This window comes from Lepus europaeus, chromosome 6 (assembly GCF_033115175.1).
Source record: "Lepus europaeus isolate LE1 chromosome 6, mLepTim1.pri, whole genome shotgun sequence".
NCBI lineage: Eukaryota > Metazoa > Chordata > Mammalia > Lagomorpha > Leporidae > Lepus > Lepus europaeus.
Genome location: NC_084832.1, coordinates 126,167,112 through 126,191,970, shown reverse-complemented (window position 1 = coordinate 126,191,970; position 24,859 = coordinate 126,167,112). Strand labels below are relative to the sequence as shown.

Here is a 24,859-nt window from a genome sequence, read left to right as displayed (position 1 = left end):
TGGAAGCCCCGAGTTAGACACGCTGAGAGTAAAATGGTGCCGTCTTCTCTGTGGTGCCTTCCAAGCCCCGGATGCCATCTTGGGCTCTGGCCCCATTGCCATCTTGTACAGTAAGCGTCAATCCTAACTTACTTGAAGTCAAGTGACCAAATGGCCCAACTGCAAGCGCCAGCTCCACCCCCATCCTAACAGGATTCGCTGCTCCCACTTCTTTACCTCTACAAAACTATCTATGACCTGTTCTCCTAGTACGGGCTGCTGTTTCTCTTGTGCATGGGGAGGCAACCGTCGGGTTTCCCCCATATGAGAGTAAAACTTTTCCCTTGGTCTGGTGTTCGGTGTGTTTCGTGGTAGCCTTTCCTTTCACACACCTTATCTTTAAGTAGGTGATAATCCATTTCAATTAGAAAATCAAGCCCATATATGTATGTTTATGTCGTAATATAGAAATAATAATTCTTTTTTATTTTTGAGATTGGCATTGCAGCGTAGTGGGTTAAGCCACTACCTGCAGTGCCAGCATCACATATGGGCACCTGTTCGAGTACCGGATATTCCATTTCCAATCCAGCTTCCCTGTCTGGGAAAGCAGCAGATGATGGCCCAAATGCTCGGGCCCCTGCACCCACGTGGAAGGCCTGGAAGAAGCTCCTGGCTTCAGCTGGGCCAGCTCAAGACATTGCTGCCAACTGGGGATTGAACCAGTGGATGCATGACTTCTCTCTCTCCCCCACCTCTTTTTGTAACTCTGCCTTTCAAATAAATAAAATGACTCTTTAATAAAATTATTTTTTTCCTTTATTTGAAAGACAGGAAGACAGAGGCAGATAGACAGACCTCCCATCTGCTGGTTCTTTCCCTAGATGCCTGTGACAGTTGGGGCTGGTTCAGGCCAAAACCAGGAACTGGGAACTCAGTTTGGGTCTCCTGTGTGCATGGCAGGGACCCAACTGCTGTCTCCCAGGGTCTACATTAGCAGGAAGCTGGGATTAGGATCAGAAGCTGGGCATCCTGCTGTGGGATGAGGATGTCTCAAGCAGCATCGTAGCCACCGTGGCAAACACCCACGCCTGCTGTTGGGAAGAACAGCAGAGGTCTTGAGTCAATGTCTCACGTTGCCCTTTCCTATTTCTTGACAGGTATCGCGTCTATGACTGTTCCTGTGTACATCGCCGAGGTCTCTCCACCCAACCTGAGAGGCCGGTTGGTCACCATCAACACCCTCTTCATCACTGGGGGCCAGTTCTTTGCAAGTGTGGTTGATGGAGCCTTCAGTTATCTCCAGAAGGATGGATGGAGGTTCGTAACTGGTTCCCGTGTTCAGTTTCTCAAATGCCTCGTAATTTGGGGGAATGGAAAACCACAGGCAAACTACAGCTGGATACTTGAATCATAGTTACTTTACAAGTGGGTGGCATTCAGGGTTCAGAGTTATTGAAAATGGACAAGAGCTGGTATTTATTTTAATGATACACAAGGAACCTACCATTAAGAATTGATATTTACAGGGATTTTTAGCATTTAGGTGACATTTCTCACACTGTGTAATCTTTTGCAGTATTTGTTGAAAAACGAATGCAATGATAAATATGCATGGATTCTTGAATTATATTAGTGAATGGCAAACTTCTTGTGAACCAGAAGATACAAGTGGCATCCTTTATTGGATTTAGGTAGCTCATTCTGCTCTGAAAGGAGCTATCTTTTAGCATACAGATTTAGTTACACAAAAAGATGCTGTATGTGTGTGTTTAAAATATACGCGTTATTCCTTGGTCATTGTTTGGCTTATTTTGAATCAAATGATAAAACTGCTACTGAAAGCTGCATTAAAAGAAATTTTAACTGAGTGTTGTTAAGAGCAAACACATTTTAGGCTAAAGCATAAAGACACAGACTCCAACTTCTAATCTCCTACTTTATTCTCATCCGTGTTCAGCACATCACACATCTGTTCCACGGGCTTCTGCCAGAGGCACCCCAGGGCCCCCCTGTTTTCTTCCTTGCTGCCGTTTGTTACAACAAATGTTTGTTCAGCATCGACTTCTGTGTAGGTGTCGGAATAGAGTATTGAGCAAAATAGACTCCCGCTCCCGCTCTCATGGGGTTTTACCATGTTCAACTTCGCTCTTCAAACAGAAGACAAAGGGGTCGATGTGAATGGGATGGAGGGAATTAAACCTTTGTGCGAGCAGCGTGATAAAGCCAGGAGATGCAGGATGAGTCTCTGCGGACTCACACCGGTAAAGTTTTCCTAAAAATCAGCTCAGAAAGCTGTGCAGCCAGCGGGGAAGGCGCAGTCGTAAAACGTGGCAGCCGTGTCTGTAGGTGTAAGTTTCTGTCTTGGGAGGAATTGGTCTCTGCCGCACTGAGAAGTCGTTAGAAACTGGAGAAGCAGACATTTTCATCTGTCTTTTCTACTCTGTAGATGAGCAAAAAGGGGCTATCAGCATAACCTGGTGTTGCAGAATTTTTCTTGGAAATTCGAGAGTCCTGATGGCAGTAAATCATTTTGATTAAAAATTGCATTAGTGTAACTAATATATAAACATTCAGATATATGAGATACATCAAAAATTAATGGAAATGAATGTTATGAAAAAACTGTGCATGGATTTTAATCATTTGGCATTAATGCAAATTGATGTTTTAGTTCCATTTTTTGAACTTTGTGGAGTAGCATCATATAGCATGCAGTGTGTAAGTCAGCCTGCTCACTTAAGTGTAACAGTTTCAGTATCTTGGTGCTCATTAGGAAAGCAGGAAAGAACGTAGAGTGGCAGTAAGTTGACGGGTGTGGGGTGGCCCGAGACCTCTTTGCAGAGGCAAGGGGTGTGTTTGTAGACGGCCTGGATTCAGATATGTTTTCTGTCGTTCATTAATGATGAGCCTTGGAGAAACCATCTGAGCTTCCGTTTTCTAACCAGAACACTTAACCTGGTGAGATTATTGTGGGGTCTGCATTAATGCCTGTGCATGAAGTAGCTCATCACTTAGCACTGGCAGACACCTGAGCGAAGCTGAGTCAGGTTTGCATTTCCCAGTGTGATGAAGGAGTGGGAGACGCGTGTGCTATGGGTGGGAAGTCGAGATTTCCCAGTGTGATGAAGGAGTGGGAGACGCGTGTGCTATGGGTGGGAAGTCGAGATTTCCCAGTGTGATGAAGGAGTGGGAGACGCGTGTGCTATGGGTGGGAAGTCGAGATTTCCCAGTGGGATGGACGAGTAGGAGATGGGTGTGCTGTAGGTGGGACGTAGAGGGAAGCTGAAGCAGTGTGAGCTCTGTGTGGCCCGTTTTCTCTGTTGATGAGGCTGGGGCTTGCAGGCCACACAGCAGTGGCCTGGAGGAGACAATTGTGATCTATGGGTTCCCAGCTAGGAGATGTAGACTTGCAGTAATGCCAGTCAGTCTGCCTGTGTGTGCTTTTCCTGTAACACCAGAGGGCTTGGGTGAAAAACTGAAATAAAAAAGGGCGAGAAAACTAGCTTGTGCTTATGTTCAGACCTAGGCCTTGTCAACCAGGTTCCTCAGCGTCCAACTCATGCTTTGTGGGAATCACGTGTAGTTATGTATACATGAAAGCGTGTTTGCTGCTGTTTTTTTTTTTTAACTTTTACTTAATGAATATAAATTTCCAAAGTACAGCTTATGGATTACAATGGCTTTCTCCCCCCCCACCCCATAACTTCCCTCCCACCCGCAACCCTACCCTTTCCTGCTCCCTCTCCCCTTCCATTCACATCAAGATTCATTTTCAATTCTCTTTATATACAGAAGATTGGTTTAGTATATATTAAGTGGAGATTTCAACAGTTTGCACCCACATAGAAACACAAAGTGAAAAATGCTGTTTTAGTACTAGTTATAGCATTAAATCACAATGTACAGCACATTAAGGACAGAGATCCTGCATGAGGAGTAAGTGCTCAGTGACTCCTGTTGTTGACTTAACAAATTGATACTCTTGTTTATAGTGTCAGAAATCTCCCTAGGCTCTAGTCATGAGTTGCCAAGGATATGGAAGCCTTTTGAGTTCACCAACTCTGATCATATTTAGACAAGGTCATAGTCAAAGTGGAAATTCTCTCCTCCCTTCAGAGAAAGGTACCTCCTTCTTTGATGACCTGTTCTTTCCACTGGGATCTCACTTGCAGAGATCTTTCATTTAGGTCTTTTTTTTTTTTTTTTTTTTTTTTGACTGAGTGTCTTGGCTTTCCATGCCTGAAATACTCTCATGGGCTTTTCAGCCAGATCCGACTGCCTTAAGGGCTGATTCTGAGGCCAGAGTGCTGTTTAGGACATCTGCCATTCTATGAGTCTGCTGTGTATCCCGCTTCCCATGTTGGATCGTTCTCTCCCTTTTTTTATTCTATCCGTTAGTATTTGCATACACTAGTCTTGTTTATGTGATCCCTTTGACTCCTAGAACTATCATTATGATCAATTGTGAACTGAAATTGATCACTTGGACTAGTGAGATGGCATTGGTACATGCCACCTTGATGGGATTGAATTGGAATCCCCGGTATGTTTCTAACTCTACCATTTGGGGCAAGTCAGCTTGAGCATGTCCCAGATTGTACATCTCTTCCCTCTGTTATTCCCACTCTTATATTTAACAGGGATCACTTTTCAGTTAAGTTTCAACACTGAAGAATAACTGTGTATTAATTACAGAATTCAACCAATAGTGTTAAGTAGAACAAACAAACAAACAAAAACTAAGAGGGATAATGTATTAAGTTGTACATCAACAGTCAGGGCAAGGGCTGATCAAGTCACCATTTCTCATAGCATTCATTTCATTTCAACAGGTTTCCTTTTTGGTGCTTGGTTAGTTGTCACTGATCAGGGAGAACATATGATATTTGTCCCTTTGGGACTGGCTTAATTCACTTAGCATGATGTTTTCCAGATTCCTCCATTTTGTTGCAAATGACCGGATTTCATTGTTTTTGACTGCTATATAGTATTCTATAGAGGACATATCCCATAATTTCTTTATTCAGTCTACTGTTGATGGGTATTTGGGTTGGTTCCAGGTCTTAGCTATTGTGAATTGAGCTGCAATGAACATTAATGTGCAGACGGCTTTTTTGTTTGCCAGTTTAATTTCCTTTGGGTAAATTCCAAGGAGTGGGATGGCTGGGTTGTATGGTAGGGCTATATTCAGGTTTCTGAGGAATCTCCAGACTGACTTCCATAGTGGCTTAACCAGTTTGCATTCCCACCAACAGTGGGTTAGTGTCCCTTTTTCCCCACATCCTCTCCAGCATCTATTGTTGGTAGATTTCTGAATGTGAGCCATTCTCACCGGGGTGAAGTGGAACCTCATTGTGGTTTTGATTTGCATTTCCCTGATTGCTAGTGATCTTGAACATTTTTTCATGTGCCTGTTGGCCATTTGGATTTCCTCTTTTGAAAAATGTCTATTTAGGCCCTTGGTCCATCTCTTAAGTGGGTTGTTTGTTTTGTTGTGGTGGAGTTTTTTGATCTCTTTGTAGATTCTGGTTATTAATCCTTTATCTGTTGCATAGTTTACAAATATTTTTTTCCCATTCTGTCAGTTGCCTCTTCACTCTCCTGACTTTGTTTTGCAGTACAGAAACTTCTCAATTTGATGCAGTCCTAATTGTTAATTTTGGCTTTGACTGCCTGCGCCTCCAGGGTCTTTTGTAGGAAGTCTTTGCTGGTGCCAATATCTTGCAGGGTTTCTCCAATGTTCTCTAATAATTTGATGGTGTCGGGTTGTAGATTTAGGTCTTTATTCCATGCTGAGCGGACTTTTGTGTAAGGTGAAAGGCAGGGGTCTTGCTTCATGGTTCTGCACGTGGAAATCCAGCCGCTGTTTTATTTTTTGAGATTTATTTATTTGTTCAAAAGGCAGAGGCTCACACGCACACACACACACACAGATTTTCTATCAGCTGGTTTGCTTCCCAAAAGCCTACAACAGCCAGGCCTGGCCATGCTGAAGCCAGGAGCCTGGAACTCCACCTGACTCCCATGTGGGTTGCAAGTGCCCCCACAGGCACATTAGCAGGTGTGTGCATCACACTCGGACCAGCATTCAGATATGGGGTGCTGCTGGTGGCTGAAACCACTGCAGCTCGTCAGTGGCCCCAGGTTTCCTTTTTTTTAAGGTGAGCTTTCTGTGTGCTGCTGTCTTGTACCGTGTGGCTTCCCTGGCTGTCTGTTTACCTCACCTGACATGGGGACAGCAGGGACATGGCTATAAGCAAACACTTTTGATGAACTACCCTAGCCATAACTGCAGACTCTGGAAATTGTTAGCAGTTAGAACTTACGCACAGAATCGTACGTAATTTACCAGTTATATGGCTTTATAAAAAGCCTTAAAAATAGTTGTTCATTGTTCATCTAAAATCTCGTATTTTCATGTATTCTTAATTGAGGTGTTTCCCATTGTCTGTTTTTGATTTTTGATTTATTGATTTATTTTTATTGGTTTGAAAGGCATTCAGAGAAAGACAGACTGACAAACACAGATTTTCCAGCCACTGATTCATTCCCCAAGTAACCACAGCAGCCTGGAGTTTGGGCCAGGCTTGAAGCCAGGAGCCCATGACTCATGCCAAGTCTTCCACGCTGGTGCAGGGATCCCAGTGAAACTGGAAGCAGAGTTGGGAGCTCGCACCCCGACACTGTGGTTACAGCATGCAGGGTCCCGAGCAGCATCTTAAGTGGTACACCCCGTGCTCCCCATTCTCTCCCTTCTAAGAGTCTGAACGCTTGAACACTTCCTTTCCTTTTGCTTCGTGTCTTTCATTGCCTGCCGAACTCTGCTGCACCTCACTGGCGTCTGAGTTTGTGCCGCACACCCAGTGCCCCAGATTCGGGAGCTCACGTAGTGACTGTCCCTGGTCCTTACCAGAATCACGAGACTGTCAGAACTGGCTTTTTCTCATTTTGCAGGTTTAATAAATACTGCCTGGAAAGGCTCAGCATCTCCCCGTGACCCCATAGCTGCTGCATGAGCCACGTTTCTCTTTTTCTGGTTGAGCCTCTTCCTTCTGATGATTCACCTTGTAAAAGTCATACCCATTGGTAATTCTTAGGTCACTGAATGGGTTCTGACACAGGGGAGATGACATTGATTGGCAGAAAAACACTTTAGATTTTGATGTCCCTAAGGACTCTGTCTCACCTTTTGTACTGAGCGTGTCAGCATGTCTATTTTCTCACTGTTAGAGTCGCCAAAGTAGATTGTTTACCGCTGAGTGACTGGAAGGCTAGTTTTTCTAGAAGCAAGGGCTGCCCATGCACACCAAATGCTGGTAGTTTTCTGGTACTGCGGTTTTGCCATGTTTAGTGTCGGGAAAGGACATCACTGGCTCCCAGAAGGAACAGAAAATAGGATTTTGAAACAATCATGGAAGATTTTCTGTTTAAAAGATGACTTTATTGAGATAAAATTCATGTACCATCAGCTCACCTGTTCAAAGTGCCCAATTAAATGGCTTTTACTGTGTTCACAGAGCTGTGCAGCCATTACCATGATCAAATAGAGAGCGTTTTCATCACCACAGAAAGAGCCCGCACGCTGCTCAGAAAACCGCCCTGAGCCCTGCTCAGCCCCTCCCGGATCCAGGCACCCTCCACGTTCTTGTTGTCCCTGTGGGAAATGTCTTACGTCCCTCTGTGGGCCTTTGTAACTGGCTTCTATCAGTTGGCAAAGTGAGAGCAAACTCCTCCGCTGGCTCACTTCCCAGATGCCCACAATGGCTGGGCTGGGCCTGGGCAAAGCAGGGAGCCCAGGAGCTTGGTCCAGGTCTCACGTGGGTTGCAGAAGCCCAGTTATTTGAGCCATGACCACTGCTTTGCAGAGCTGGCATAAGGAAGTCGGTGCTGAGGCTGGGACTCGAACACAGATCCTCGGGTGCAGGACTTGGTCATTTTCACTGGCGTCTTAACCACCAGGCCAGCCGCCCACCCCTACTGCCTGTGTTTTTAGGGCTCCTCTGTGTTGTAGTTATGTCAGTACTGCATTTGTTTTCTGTGGGCATATCACAACATGTCTGTGCTACATTTTGTTTATGTGCTTTTCAGTTGGTGACAGTGTTGTTGGCATGTTTTGGCTGTCATTGGTAAATGCTGTGACCACCTGTGCACACATTACAGGCCCGACATACGTCATCGCTTCTCCTAGGTGTACACCTAGCAGTGCAGTTGCTTGGTTGCATGGAACTATATTTAAGCCTTGGAGGATTTATCAGACTCATTCTGTAGTGGCCGTACTATTTTGTATTCTCAATAGCAGTGTATGCTGGTTCCAGTTTTTCCATATACTAATAAATACTTGTGATGTTCTGTCTGTCTGATTACACTCATCCTAGTGGTTGTAAAGTGGCATCTCAGTGTGGTTTTCTATTTGCATTTCTCTGAAGACTAATGGCGCTGAGAAGGATTGGATTTTTGTCTAATGCAATACAGTGCTTACAAAGCTGTCAGAACCGTTTTAGTAGTTAATATTAATATAAAGCTCTGTCACTGCTGGCCTCTGTCTTTGCTAATATTTTTTAATCTTATTGAACATAGTGAGAGTCACTTATCATAAACTGCTGAGTTAAATATTGCAAATAGAAGACCCTAGGTGAATATGAAAGTGAACTTAACAGCCACACAGTGATCTGTCTGAACCACTTACCTGGATATGCTGCTGTTTAAATGCAAATACAAAACAAAATCAAGGTTTTTATCTTGGCTTGTGCTATCCTATCTTTGTCTACTATTGCAGACTTTCTTTTCTTTTTTTCTTTTTAAATTTAACAGGCAGAGAGAGAGAGACAGACAGATTTCTTATTTGCTGCTATCCTCTCCAAATGACCGCAGTGACTGGGACTAGGCCATTCTGAAGCCAGGAACCTGGAACCCTGCAGGTCTCCCATGGGGGTTGTCAGGGGCCCAGCTATGTGAACCATCGCTCGCTGCCTTCCCGTGCGTGCATTCGTAGGAGGCTGAGTCAGGAGCAGAGCCGTGCCATGAATCGAGCTGCAGTGGGACGCAGGCATCTCAGGTGGTGTTAGGACAGCTGAGCCACACTTTCCTGACCGTCACAGTCTCCCCTCCTCCTCTGTGCAGTGACTCCTGTTCACCTTCTAATTGTTTTTCAAGACATTACTGTGTTTTATTTATTTGAGAGACACAGATCTGCCATCTGCTCGTTTACTCCCTAAATGCTTTTAATGGCTGGACCAGGCTAGACCATACCTGGGAGCCAGGAACTAAATCCAGGTCTCCCAGAAGGGCAGCAGGAACTGAGTTACCTGAGTCACCGCTGACTGCCTCCCAGGCTGTGCATCAGCAGGAAGCTGGATCAGAAGCAGAGCTGGGACTTGAACCCAGCATTCTGACGTGGAGGATGGGCATCCCACGCAGCGAAGGTAGCACTGCATCAAACATCCACCCCCTGTTGGTTCTTTAAATCTCTGCTCCTGGGGGTGGACGTTGTGCTGCCGCTGGTTAGGCTGCTGTTGGGGTACTCGCATCCCATACCCACGTAGCTGGGATAGAGTCCTGCCTTCTCTCCTGTTCCAGCTTTCTGCTGATGTACACCCTGGGAGGCTGCAGATGGTGGCACAGGATCTGGGTCCTTTCCACCCCATGGGCGACCCAGATGAAACTGCTGGCTCTTGACTTTGGCCTGGTCCAGCCCTGGCGATGGCAGGCATTTGGAGAGTAAACCAATAGATGGAAGATAACCTCTGTTTCTCTCTATATGTATTACTCTGCCTTCCAAATGAATAAAAATAAACAAGTAAACTTTAAATATCTGCTACTGTCTCACATAGCACTGTCCTTACCCCATTGTCCTTTCAGAATACTGGACTTAGTTTCATGTTTATGATCCCTATATGTTTTTTGTTTATTTAATTTTTAAAAAGACTTATTTATTTGAAAGGCAGAGTTAACAGAGAGAGTGAGATTTTCCATTGCTGTTTCACTCCCCAAATGGCTGCAACAGCCAGGGGCTGGGCCTTGCTAAAGCTTGAGCTTCATCTGGGTCTCCCAAGTAGGTGTAGTGGTCCAAGCCATCCTCTGCTGCTTTCCTAGGTGCGTTAGCAGAGAGCTGGTTCGGAAGTGGAGCAGCCGCGTCTGGGACTGGCACCCACAGGGAATCCTGACGTCACGGGCGGAGGCTGAACCCGCTGCCCAACCCCACCCCCACCCGCATCCACAACCCCACAGTGTGATTGTGAGCTAGGTGCGTGTTTTCTCTGATCCACTCAGGAATTCCTGCCCATCATTGGCCTTTTCCTCACTTCAAAGTATGAGAAAGTGCCTGGACCGTAGGAAATGCACAGTAAATGTTTACGGAGCTGAGCTGGACTTGATTGAGTCAGAGGGAACGGGCTCTGCAAAATTTTTTTAAAAGATACATTTTGATTTATTTGAAAGTCAGAGTTACAGAGAGAACTTCCATCTGCTGCTACATTCCCCAGATGGTTGCTACGGTCAGGGCTGAGCCAGGCCACGGTTAGGAGCCAGAAGCTTCATCCAAGTCTCCCACGGCGGTGGCAGGGAACCAGATGTTTGGGCCATCTCTGCTGCTTCTCCCAGGTTGTTAGCTGGCAGCTGGATCAGACGTGGAGCAGCCCGAGCACTAACGGCACCCATATGGAATGCTGGCATTACAGGCTATGGCTTTTCCTGCTATGCCACGACACCAGTGGGAAGGGACCGTTAACTAAAGTACTAGTGTGCCAATTATAGCCCAGAATCCCAATTCATTAATTTATACTGAGAGAGAGAGATATGTAAGTCATACATAGTGGAAAAGCTAAATTATTAACCCTATAGTGTGTCTCACTGAACATAAAAATAAGAGAAAATTTGTGTCTAAGGTCATGAAAGTTTCCATTCCTCAAAAGAATATAGTTGTGTGGATGTGAGGACACTTCTGCCTGTCTCTTGGATGGCACTGGGTTTTCACGTGGGTGTTTCTCCCTTATGAAAACTGTATGTAAACTTCCATGGGGTGTGGATGGTTGTGTTTGCACAAAGGCAGGTTCTTGGCTTTGGTGTTGAGTTTCAACTCCTTTTCTTCTTAGATTGGATTTTTTTTAATGCTAAGGTTTTCTCATTCCACCTCACTGTGTGTCACCATTGGTTTAAGCTGTTTCATTCTTTACTAAGGAGATACTGAAGGGGAAGCACAGGACTCACATCCCAGCAAGATCTAGATGAGCTTGCCTCAGAGTGCACTGGGTCTAAGTTGTGCACAGTGTGAGGCTTGAGAGGAGCTTCGGAGAACCGGTAGGGATCAGGTTGACAGTGGCAGGCATGGGTGGAGGGTGGGCGGTGGGTCAGCTTAGGCAGCGTGAGACTGCTGGGGTGGCCTTGGCAGTAGACTGGAACCAGGTTGTAGAGGCCTGTAACTTCTAATCCAAGGGTTCTTAGTTTTTAACCCACAGGAAAAGGGAAGCTGTTAAGTGTTGAGCAGGGTTTGCCACCCTGAGTTAGAGAGTCGTGTGACAGCGTTGCCCAGAAGTTCCTGGGACTCTGGCTGTGGGGAGGGTTGAGGGAACCGAGTTACGGGGTTGTTGCCGGAGCTCAGTGATGTTGTCCTCCTGCAGTAGTGCAGCTGGTGTGGATGCTGTTCTGTCGCTGATTCACAAAGAGGTGTAGGGCGTTGACTGCATCCCGCTACTGTGCCCGGTCCTAGAGGTGGAACGGTAGATCAGAAACCTTCCCATCCTCAAGTGTCCCACAGTCTCATGGGGGAAAGAGACCCGTCACCAGCCTGTTCATCAAATGATGGGTGTGGCATTACAGTGGCTTCCACAGGGAGTACATGACAAGAACAAGGTATTTAAGCTGTCTTTTTTATTATTATTTTTAAATATAATTCTTTATTTTCTTTATTAAAATTTATTTATTTATAAGGCAGAGTTACAGAGCGGCAGAGAGCGAGCTACCATCTACTGGTTCACTCCCCAAAATGGCTGCATTGGGCACAGCTGGGCTGATCCGAAGCCAGGAGCTTCTTCCAGCTCTCTCACATGGGTGCCGGGGACCAAGCACTTAAGGGGCCATCTTCTACTGCCCTCCTAAGGCCAAAACAGAGAGCTGGACTGGAAGAGGAGCAGCCGGGACCAGAACTGGTGCCCATATGGGATGCTGGTGCTGCAAGTGGCGGCTTTACCCTAGACTGCGGTGCCGGCCCCATTTGAGCTGTTTTCTATGAACAAGAGAGTTCCAGACCCAGTGAGGGAGAGGAAATTCCAGGGAAGAGGGATTTGCAAAGGCCCTAAAAGCCTGGCAGAGACAGGTGTGGTGGGACAGCAGTGAGGACTTGGGGCAGCCCGGTGGGGGGCCCCTGTGGTCCTCCAGGGGTCTGGTGGGAGTGGAGCCTTGGCGAGAAGGCTGCTCTTCAGCGACTTTGAATGGAACTCTAAATCCATTGCTGCCTCTTTAACAGCACATCAGCTGTCAACTCATTTGTGAAAGTCACAGAATTTTTTAAAATCACTCACTTTTAGATGAAAGAATTGCTGCTTCCCTCCCCTGTAGTAGTTGACAGGTTTAAAGCCATGTCAGTGAGATCCTTCTCAGGATGGCATTTAAAAGGGGGAGCTATTTCTAAACAGATTTATGCTAGGGAAAGGGTTTCTGTAATTTAGTGCTCATAGATCAGAGCTCGACTGTGTATAAAGTATGGAATGAGAGGCATTCTGTATCTCAAATACAGAAAAATGGATTTGGATAGCGCATAAATTAATTGTAGGCTAACAGACTGTTGATGAGCTAGTATCTTAATGCTGAAGATACTTGTAGTTATGTTACTGATAGAATGAAACCTACAACTCTTCACCATAAAGATTGAAGGAAGGGTGTGCCCCAGGCTCTCAATAGCATAGAAGTTCGTCTAAGGTCCAATATCTTTACCTAGTGAATGTTCCAGAAGTCCTACAGTGGTGTTGTGAGCATCAGATGAATTAATGCCTGTGATCATACCATGTATTATTTTCTGTTGTTTTTAGAAACCCTTTGTTTGGTCTCTATATTGTACATCTTCATTAACGATGAAAATTGCCATCACGTTCAGTTACCTGGTTTTAAAGATTTCTTGATTTATTTGAAAGTCAGAGTTACACATAGAGAGAAGGAAAGGCAGAGAGAGAGAGGTCTTCCATCTGCTGGTTCACTCCTGAGTTGGTCACAATAGCCAGGGCTGCGCTGATCTGATACCAGGAGCTTCTTTCTGGTCTCGCACACAGGTGCAGGGGCCCAAGGACTTAGGCCAACTTCCACTACTTTCCCAGGCCACAGCAGTGAGTGCCCATGTGGGATGCTGGCACTGTAGGCAGTAGCTTTACCTGCTACACTACAGCGCTGACCTCCCAGTTAACTGTTTTGTTTTGGTTTTTTTTCCTGGCTAGAAGGTAAATATGGTTTGGTAATGACAGAATAGTTCATGCTAACTAAATCCCTTGAATATGACCATTGAAAATCATGAGCAAAATTTAAAAAGAAAAAAAAAAAAAAACACTTGTTAAAGACCATAGCACTGAGGAGTTCTAGGGTGGTAAAACCTATGACACTGTGATGCTAGGTCTGTGGTGCAGTTTTCCAAGTCCGTGAGACTGCAGCACTGAGTGTGACCGCGGATGTTAGCTCTGGGCGATGGAAATTTGCCAGTAGAGGCTCATCATTTGTTATAAAGGTACAAGTCTTGTGGGCGATGTTGATGGAAGGGAGATGGTGTGTATGGTGGCAGGAGATGTATGGCATCTCTTTCTACCAGACTCTCAACGTTAGGGTGATAGTAGCAAACAAAGTTGGAGAGACAAAATGGAATTGTACCTTTGTAAAGTGTACTTCTCTTTAGGTAGGCTGATAGATGAAACATGCATATTTTTATTCTAAGAATAATTGTTAGAATACATTACAAAAAGAAACACCTGAGAAGCCACTTGGAGAATCAAAATGGAATACTTAAAATATTTGGATAAGCTGAATAAAGGCAAGAAGGTAACAACACAGTAATAAATACACAAGGGCACAAACAGAAAGCAAACAAGTGGGATACTTAAACACCATGATAGGATTAGTTAAGTTTAATATAAATAATTGTTGGGTACCAGAAACATAGCACCGATCTGCACTGTGTAAAAGAGACATGTTTTAGTGCTCTAGAGAGGTTGAAACTGCAGGATAGGTAACTATCTTATCCTAACTCTGCAGACGTTAGGATAAGAAAGCTAGTGTGGCCCTGGCAATAATCACACAGTGTAAATGTGAAGACCAGCGCTGTTATCAGATGAATAGGGATGCTCCTTTATGGCAGCGATTAATCAGAAATAATGATGCCAGAATTTTATAGTTTCCCTAAAGTGAGCTCCAAAACGCATATAGCGAAGTTGGCAGATGGTGGTTACTCCAAAGTGTGGCTACACATCATGGTGTAGAGGTATACACTTCAAAGTGGTTAGAATGGTGTTCTATGTTTATTTTTACTACAAGTGGAAAAATCGCCAGAACTAAAGAAAAAAAGATAAACCCCACCTCATTTTTGAGCGTTTTGAGCTGTCTGTTCTGAGTAGATGATAGAACAACTAGATGAAAAGTAAACCAGGTTAGAAAACTGTGCACCCCCGTCAAGTGCCTTGCAGTCTTGGGGGCGGCTGCAGCCAGCACTGCCCCTGTGTGCGGGGTTCTCTAGAGTGGGTCATACTGTGGCATGAAATATGTTATTAAATTTCTGGTAAGTTTAAAAAAATGAAATCTTACAATCTGTGTCTCTGATCATGGCAAGATCAAATTAGAAATGATTAGAAATTAAGATATCCAGAAAAATTCCCAATATTTGAAGATTTAAATAATGTTTTCTAATAACCCATGGATCTAAGGAGAAATCAGAACAAAAATTGGGGAGTAGTTTTTAACTAGAAGGAAATACAATATACTAAAATTTTTGAAGGGTCGGTGCCACGGTGCTTAAAATAAAATACAGTATTAAAGTGATTACTGTGCAGAGGAGGGAAGGTCTGAAGTCAGTGATCATGTTTCATGGTAAGAAGCCAGAACAATCTAAGCAAATCACACACCCAGGAAACAAGGGATGCAGAAACCAATGCCATAGAAACACAGCCAATTTGGTTCTTGGTAAAGGTTAATGTGATTGGTAAGCTGACAGTGACTCAGTAAAGTAAGAAAAGCACTGTTCACCAGCGTCGGGAGTCACAGTGGTCATTCTAAGGATAATGAGGGGCTACTGTTTGTGGCCCTGCAATCTGCCACTTGAGAAGGGCGTATCGCTTGACAGTCACAATTGATGAAAAACATACACAAGAGAAAATGTATAATCTGGTAATCCCAACATTCTTTAAAGAAACCTGATCATTCTGAGTGCTGACTAGCAAGCTGCCTGCAGAGCGAGCTCTGGGCCCAGAGTGAGTTCCATGAAGCTCCCAAGGAACAAGCATCCCCAGCTTTGAGGAAGCCGACACCCACTCATTAGGGTCCTTTCTGAAGTCTTCATGTGAAAGAACACCGAGCCATCTTCTAGACCGAAGGTGGAGGATTCACTTTCTGGTTTAGAGACATTGCTGTGAAGACAATCAGAGCAACCTGCCAAGTATAGATAATCAGTGAAATCGAAGGACCAGCAATACCAATTTTTTAAGTTTTATTCATTTATTTGAAAGCCACAATGATGAGAGAGAGAGAGAGAGATGTTTTTATCTTCTATCTTGTGGTTCACATGCCAGTTCTGTAAATGCCTGCAACAGCCAGGGCTGGACCAAGTTGAAGCCAGGAGCCAGGGACTCCGTCTTGGTCTCCCACATGAGTGGCAGGGGCCCAGGCACTTTGGCCATCCTCTGCTGCCTCCACAGCTGTGTTAATGGGCAGCTGAATTGGAAGCAGAGAACATCATGGAGATTGGAAGAAGCTATATCCAAAGGGAGTTTATTCTCCATGGTTCTATATAGATTCATTATGCAAAGTAAGCTGTGCAGACAGAAATGTGGCCAGTGCTTGTCTCTAGCTGTGGGTACTAACTTGATAGGGGCCCTAAGGAGCTTTCTAGAATGATGGAAATGTTCTGTTTAAGATTTATTTGATTTAGTGGCCCGGAGCAATGGCACAGTAGGTTAATCCTCCACCTGCAGTGCCAGCATCCCATATGGACATGGGTTCTAGTCGCAGTTGCTCCTCTTCCAGTCCAGCTCTCTGCTATGGCCTGGGAAAGCAGTGGGGGATAGCCCAAGTGCTTGGGCCCCTCACCTGCATGGGAGATTGGGAGGCAGCACCTGGCTCCTGTCTTTGGATCCGCGCAGCTCCAGCTGTTGCAGGCATTTGAAGAGTGAACCAACGGAAGGAAGACCTTTCTTTCTGTCTCTCGCTCTCACTGTCTGTAACTCTACCTCTCAAATTAAATAAATAAAATCTTTTTAAAAAGATTTATTTGATTTATTTGAAAGGCATAGTGATAAAGAGAAGAGACAGAGAAAGAAATGTTTCTGCTGTTTCACTTTGATATGGCTGCGATGGCTGGGGCTGGGTCCAGCCAAAGCTAGGACCCTGGGGTTTCATCAGGGTCTTCCACGTTGGTGACGGTGCTCAAGCGCTTTGAACCATTTCTGCTGCTTTACCTGGCACATTAGCCAGGAGCCGGACTGGAAATGGAGCAGCCAGGACTCCAGCTGGCACTTCGATATGGGATGCCAGTATCGTAAGTGCTGACTGAACCTGTTGTGCCACACATCAGCTCGAGTGTATTACATGAAAACACGTAGAATGGATATGTCTTGTATCTTTGCATTTGGCTCTCTCCATTATCTTCCTTTTCTGTGTTGACCAGTGAATAATTTTTTTATTTTAAAAATTATTTCTGGCCGACGCTGCAGCTCACTAGGCTAATCCTCCGCCTGCAGCACTGGCACCCTGGGTTCTAGTCCTGGTCGGGGCACCAGATTCTGTCCTGGTTGCTACTCTTCCAGGCCAGCTCTCTGCTTGTGGCCCTGGAAGGCAGTGGAGGATGGCCCAAATGCTTGGGCCCTGCACCTGCGTGGGAGACCAGGAGGAAGCACCTGGCTCCTGGCTTCGGATTGGCACAGTGCGCCGGCCATGGCGGCCATTTGGGGGGTGAACCAATGGAAGGAAGACCTTTCTCTCTGTCTCTCTCTCTCACTAACTCTACCTGTCAAAAAAATTATTTCTGATGATTTTTGATCATGAACAATGGTTCATTGGTTGTACTAGTAATTATATCTTATTTTACTCTTGGTTGACACATAATTATATATCTTTGTGAAGTTCATTGTGATATTTCAGTACATGGATTAGGGTTCTTCAGAATGTTCATAGAGGGGTCGATGTCTGGCACAGCAGCAAAGTCACAGCTTGGGATTCCAGCATCCCATATGGAAGTGCCTGGGTTCAGATCCTGGCTCCACTTCCAGTTCCAGCTTCTTATGAATGTGCAGCAGGTGAAGGCTCAAGTACTTGAGTCCCTGCCACCCACATGGGCGACCCAGATTGAGGTCCACGGTCCTGGCTTTCGCCTGACCTGGTCTGGACTGTTGGGGACACTGTTCTGTGCCCGTGAAAGCAGAAAGGACATTAAAGTTCATGAAAGAAAGTGAAAAGGTAAGTTTATTATAATGCAGATAAAATAACATCCATGCACGCTTTATTCACAATACACATTTTCCATAAACTTTTTAAAACCGCATCCCATGTATGGATTTCAATTTTGCTTTTGCTCCAAACTTAACTTTTGTTTTCGTTTTCCCATGGACTTCCTCAAGTACTTATGTTAATGTTGTGTAATGATCGCAGTAGAAGGGTTAGCACTACACAGTGAGTAAGTATCGCTTCTGCTGTGCAATGTTTCTGACATCCTCTGCTCAGAGAACTCTCCTCCCTTTACTCCTCACTGCTGTGTCTAACCCCCCGCTGTTGCATTGCCCTGTTTGTTGGAAGACTGCTAGGGCGCAGACTCCTTGAAGCAAAGAATGCCTGTGAATCGTTACTTCCTTGCACACTTCCTATCTGGGAGCTGTGGTGTGGAGGATCCTCAGAGGTTGGCTGTGTGTATAGGGCAGTGTGTGTGAATTATGCTCAGAGGTGAGGTTGTGTGTATATGATAGTGTGTTGCACTGTTTGCCTGTGCAGCACTGTGAGCTTTGTGCAGGTCTTAATGTTTTTTCCACTGAGTTTAAAACTACCTAATAATTTTGCAAATGCCACGTCCACCAAGGAGGAGGGGAACATTTCACCTGTGGGCTGTATAAAGCCTGCAGGGGGTCATTTGATCTGGCCCTGCCGAGGTAACCTCAGGTTAATGGTAAGCTAATTTTTAAGCTGATGATTTTGTGTGACCCAGAAATCTTTTTATAGATATCCAAATACTTATTGGCAGAAAAAAGGTTCCCCACACAACGTCACATTTTCCATCATCAGAAAGTGCCTCGCATCTGCTGCTGTAATCACAACACTCCTGGTACCCTTGACCAAGCCACTCAACTGAGGTCACATTATTTTAGGGTTTTTCCCTGAGTTGTGTGGATGGAGTTAATACTTTGTTATGTTTGCTTATTTGGCAAAAATATATGCATTATCTATCTATATACATATGCAAGGTTTTTTTAAAAAAAGATTTATTTATTTGAAAGGCAGGGTTACAGAGAGGGAATTAGAAGTTGATGAATTAGCTTCATCACCTGGTCTTTTCAGTCTATTATAAGACAGGTGTCTTGCGAGAATATTGCTTAATGCCTCTCCATTCTCAGGACTGTTTCAGAGATCATCATGCTGCCAATCAGAATGTTTTGACAAATGAAAAATGCAAGGAGAGACTGTTGAGAACGTGAGGTTGTGAAGTCATAAGGCTGTGGTTTGAGCAGCTGTTTTGGACTCTCCTGGCTTAGGAGGAGGAGACCTGGCTGTGAGAACCTCTGCTGTGCTCTCCAGGTGGAAAGGGCTTCCCCTACTGGAATTCGGCTCTTCCAGTGCTGTGAACACAATGGTGCACAATTTGACTTCAATACAACATCATGTACTGCAGTTTCATAAGCTGTGACCATTTTTTTTGTTACAGCTTGACTTCTAATTAAAAGCATAGGTCATAAAGATCTTCCAGTGGGAGGCAGTGATAACCTGTTCATAGTGTTTTTGGGTTGTAAGGAGGGAGAACGGAGGAGAGAAGAGAAGCAGAAGATGAGGCAAGGTTCCGTCGTTCATGCTACAGAGTGTGCTCTGAAAGTCAGAGTTACATAGAGAGAGAAAGGGAGGGAGAGAGAGAGAGAGAGAGAGGTCTTCCATCTGCTGGTTCACTCCCCAATTGGCTGCAACAGCTAGAGCTGCATCAGTCTGAAGCCAGGAGCTTCTTCCAGGTCTCCCAGGAGGGTGCAGGGGACCAAGGTTTGGGCTATCTTCCACTGCTTTCCCTGGCCATAGCAGAGATCTGGTAAGGGGTGAGGCTCAACTTTAGATGTCTCATGTTGGACACATCAGACATGTATTTAAGGAGCAGAGAGAGACAGCCAGGGAGCTCCCCCAGTGCTCGTAACAGCTGGGACTTGGCCAGCTGGAAGCCAGGAGCTGAGAACTCAGTTCACATGTCCCGTGTCAGTGGCAGGGACCCAAGCATTTGAGCCATCACCTGCTGCTTCAGAGGTGCACGTTAGCACAAAGCTGGAACTAGGAGCAGAGCCAGGACTCAAACCGAGCTACTCTGACATGGGATGTGGGCATCTCGGCTGCAAGCCCAAATGCCATCCCCTATCAAGTATTTAAAAGGATCACATCCCTCAGGAAGTCTTTTTTTTTTTTTTATTCCCAGTGTTTTTTCAAAATATTTATTTTGCTTACCTGTATTTTTTTGCTGTATGAAAAGTTTACCTGTATGTGACAAAGAAAAATGAATTAAAGCTTCAGTTTGATACGGTGTTTAAAATAAGCAGTACAAGTTACCCTAAAAGTGAGTTATTTTCTCAGAGTCAGTAGTCAACTGCTTACATAGTACTTCCTCCATGGAGTTCTGATTCGACTCGGAGGGTGTGGAGAGGATGATAGGATGTGCCGCTGGCTGCTGGTGGTGCTGTGTTGGTCCGTTCCATCTTGTACTTGCCCAGCCCAGTGGACAGCTGTGTGTCTGGTGCTGTCCTGGACAGGATTGGGAGGGAGCTCTCCCAGCCAGCCCTTCGGCACTGGTACTGCCCTGGAGTTTATTGCACTTAACAGAAGTCAGTAAGTACTTTCAGAATTCTTTAAATACGAAGTTGACTCAGATTAATGTCCCTTTTTATGAGTTCTACAAAATTAATTATAAGGTAATTATTGAACGTTTCTAACTCGATTTTTTATTGTAGGAGCCAGTCTCTGCCTGCATTTTAATCATGATCCTTACACATACTGGCCTTGGGTGTTCTTTGTCCCTCATTTATTTGTAAACTGGGGATAATAATGTTACACCCCCTGCGGTTACTGTGAAGATGGAAGCAGCGTTAGTATATCTGAAGTTGTTGGAAGGATGCTTGGCACTTACTTCCTGGTGCAGCACTGAGAGCTGTTACTGTGGTCGTTGTTAAGTGATTGCATGTTCAGACTGAGTTCCTGCATTCAAGGAGGTGCTCATGTATGTGGGTTGTAATTATCACAGTGTTGGAACTGCTGAAGAATGGGTGGTGTGGCAACTCGAGTGGTCAGTGGAGGGGACACTTATCATCTTGCAAAATTCTTAAATGCCAAATGTTAGATGGTGTCTTTATTATTATTATTATTTTTATTTTTATTTTCCTCCATTTCCTGATTCATTCTCCAGATGCCCACAACAGCCACGGCTGGGTAGATGGAAGTTGGGAGCCCAGGACTCAATTAGGTCTCCCATATGGGTGACAGAGACTCTCATACTTGAGCCATCACCTCTTGCTCCCCATGTGTGCACTGGCAGGATACTAAAATTAGGATTGGAGCTGTGACCTGAACCCAGCTGGAACAATCTGAAGCCAGGAGCTGGGAGTTTCATCTGGGTCTCCCATGTGGGTGGCAGGTGTCCAAGAACTTGGACCATCTTTTGCTTTCCCAGGACATTAGCGAGGAGCCAGATCAGAAGTGGAGCAGCCGGGACTCAAACCAGCACCCCTATGGGATGACAGCACAGCAGGCAGTGGCCTTATCCACTAAGCCACAGCACCGCCCCTCCCTACCAAAGGCTTGTTAACCACTGTGCCTAGTGCTTACCCCTTTATTGTCTGTAGCTGTGTAGATAAGAGCAATGCACGTCCTCTCAAAGGAGAACGACACTGAAAGCCGCGCTCAGTGGAGGACCTGTCTGGTTGTGCGTGACGTTCTCAGCAGTCGGGCGATGGCAGCCACAAGTCTGATCTGCTGAGCTATGAAGGAGAGGTCTGGGGCCCCAGGGTGCAGGATCGTGGGTTCACAGAGCTTCCTGTCTGAGAACTGGGAGGCGGACTTACCTGGAGGGCAGCCAGGTAGGCCAGTCCTCCTTGCTGACAGGTGGCCCTGCCGCTCCATCTGACGGCACTGCTGGAGGGCCCCTTCTTAGTGTCCTGCGAGGCAGGTGCTGCCCTGCTGATCGTGCGAGAAAATTGCTCATTTGTTCATTTCCAGCTTAGCGGCTTTTACAGGGTGTCTGTCGGCGAGCAGTCAGGATGCTAGAGAACACTGTAAGGGGTTCAGGACTCGGGACAGGCTGGCCTGCATGCCGGAGTCGGCCTCCTTCCCCACCCGCCAGCCTCGTGCGCTGTCTTACCTCCACAAGACAAATGGCTTTTGCCGTAAGGTGCAGACCTTGGGTGCTTGCTCATTTTTCACCCCCTGAGTTTTTAAAACATTTAGGTCTGTGGTTCTCAGCCACTACTGCACATTAGCACCAGCTGGGGAGCTTTTAATAAAATAGAGTTTGCTGGGCCCAAGCCCAGAGCTATTAATCAGAGTCCCTGGGGATGGGGGCGGCTGGACACTGGTGTGTGTTCTGTGCCCCAGGCTGCCTTATGGGAGCCGGGGTTTGGAACCCTTGATTAAACTTGGCATAATGAGCTCTCAAGACTCAGGAAGGGACCGGCCATCCCACCAGATGACACCAGTAGATGTCATTCATCAGCGTCCTCGCTGCCTAGGCTAGGCAGCCTGGTGGTCAGGCCCTGGCACTGCCTGGACATCCTGCTCTGCTCAGCTCTTGCTGAATTTCCATCAGTGCCACAGCAACGTGAGCCCTCATTTATCCTTCCTGCTCCCCTGGCTGACAGCCTCAAAGGAAGGATTCTCCCTCCAGGGAGCAGTCAGTTCTTGCTGCCGATACCGTGAGTGGACAGCCCCTAGCACAGGCACGTGACGGTGAATTGATTGTGTGCATAGGGGTTCAGGGTGGGGAAACCTTTGCCAGGGGGACCCTCCGCTCAGCCACGGGTGCATGGTAACCTCAGTTCTCTCCCAGCATCTCCAGGAAGCAGACTCTGCCACCTGTGCACTCAGAGGCGCAGGGCATTGTCCTGGGCTTTGTGGTTTGTGGGCCCAGATCTGTGGCCTGGCATTCCACATCCCCTCTTCTGGAGTCCTGGGTTTCCACAAAGCCCCCAGGTTATTCCTGCTAAATATTTTCCTTTGTTTACAGAAATACTAATTTACTTGATGTAGTTATCCAGTTTTTAAATTAAAAAACTTATTAGTTTTTAACAGATTCAATATAGTTCATTGATAGGATTTTAATAATATAATGAAACTCCCTCCCTCCCTTCCCCTTTTTCTTTTTCTTATCTTCTTGCAGTTTTTGAGATAATATCATTTTACATTCACATTACAGTAAAAAGGCTTAATGGTTCACCAAATAACAAGTTTGACTAGTAGAAAGCAGAGAGACCAAGGCCATCTCAGTGTCTTAGTGGCTAAAGCTGCCTCCTGCAGTGCTGGCATCCATATTGGCAGGAGGTCACTCTACTGCTGATACAGCTCCCTGCCAGTGCACCTGGGAAATCATTGAAAGATTACCCAAGGGCTTGGGCCCTAGCCACCCACATGGGAGACCCCAAAAAGCTCCTAGGTGCTGGCTTCGGCCTGGCCCAGCCCCAGTTGTTACCAACATTCGGGGAGTGAACTAGTGGATGGAAAGTCTCTCTCTCTCTGCCTCCCTCTCTATAACCCTGCCTTTCAAATAAATAAATAAATCTTAAAAAAAGGCAGAAAAACCCTAGTTTAGACAACAGCTATAAATAATAATTGAAAGGAAAAATGACCATTTCACCCATATACAGTAAATTTTAAAGTAATCACGGATCATTGAAACTATAGTAGTGTAACATTCTTAACCATTGGTTTCACAAAAGTATAAAAGTTTTACTAAACTGTAATTGTGGCAGTACTGATATACACAGGCATTTCTTTCTCTTTTTCTGTTTTTGTTTGTTTTGTTTTGTTTTGTTTGTTAATTTTAGCTCCTAGGGCTGGTATTGTGGTATAGTGAGTTAGACTGCTATCTGCCAGCATCCAGTATGGGCACAAGTTTGAGTCACTGCTGCTCCACTTTCATCCAGCTCCCTGTTGATGAGCTTGGGAAAGCAGTAGAGGATGACTCAAGCACTTGGGCCCCTGTGCCCATGTGGGAGTCTCAGAGGAAGCTCCTGGCTCTTGGCTTCAGCCTGGCTCAGCCCCAGCCATCGCGGCCATTTGGGGGATGAACCAGGGGATGGAGGCTGTCTCTCTCTCTCCCTTTCTCAATGTAACTTGGCCTTTTTTTTTTTTTGACAGGCAGAGTTAGACAGTGAGACACAGAGACAGAGAGAAAGGTCTTCCTTCTGTTGGTTCACCCCCCAAATGGCTGCTCTGGCTGGTGCGCTTCAGCCTGGCTCAGCCCCAGCCATCGCGGCCATTTGGGGGATGAACCAGGGGATGGAGGCTGTCTCTCTCTCTCCCTTTCTCAATGTAACTTGGCCTTTTTTTTTTTTTTTTTTTTTTTGACAGGCAGAGTTAGACAGTGAGACACAGAGACAGAGAGAAAGGTCTTCCTTCTGTTGGTTCACCCCCCAAATGGCTGCTCTGGCTGGTGCGCTGTGCTGATCCAAAGCCAGGAGCCAGGTGCTTCCTCCTGGTCTCTCACATTGGTGCAGGGCCCAAGGACTTGGGCCATCCTCCACTGCCTTCCTGGGCCACAGCAGAGAGCTGGACTGGAAGAGGGGCAACCAGCGCCCCAACCAGGACTAGAACCCAGTGTGCCGGCGCCGCAGGTAGAGGATTAGCCTAGTGAGCCACGACGCCAGCCTGTAACTTGGACTTTTAAATAAATAAAATAAATCTTTTTAAAAAAATTAGCTCCTGTATAGAAGGGGTAAAATGTAGTGTTTGCCTTTCTTTGTCCAACTTATTTCACTCTACTTGTCCTCCAGTTGCATCCATTTTGCTGCAAATGGTAGAAGAATAATTCATTATGCATATATACCATTTTTCTTTATCCATCCATCTGATGATGGACACCTTGGTTGATTCCAGGTTTTGGCTGTTGTGAACCGTGTTGTTGTAAACATGGTGGTACAGGTATCTCTTAGATACAGTATGCTCAATTCTTCGGGGTGTATACCTAGTACTGGGATTGCTGGATCATATGGCAAGTCTGTTCCCAGCTTTTTTAAAACAAAATTTCTTTTTTAAAGATTATTTATTTATTTGAGAGGTGGAGTTACAAGCAGAGAGAAGGAGAGAAAGAGAAAAAGGTCTTCCATCTACTGGTTCACTCCCCCAAATGGCCACAATGGCCAGAGCTGAGCCGATCCGAAGCCAAGAGCAGGGAGCTTCTTCTGGGTCTCCCACGTGGGTGCAGGGGCCCAAGCACTTGGGCCATCTTTCGCTGCTTTCCCAGGCCATAAGCAGAGAGCTG

General features: G+C 45.7%; 1 protein-coding gene across 1 annotated transcript in view; it reads left to right on the top strand.

The window, feature by feature from the left end:
• Window positions 1-24,859, top strand: part of SLC2A13 (solute carrier family 2 member 13) — a 333,838-nt gene that overhangs the window by 78,010 nt on the left and 230,969 nt on the right. The window contains exon 2 of the mRNA XM_062195072.1: window positions 1,140-1,299. Within this exon, the coding sequence (XP_062051056.1) occupies window positions 1,140-1,299 (160 nt within the window). The remainder of the gene's footprint in view (window positions 1-1,139; window positions 1,300-24,859) is intronic.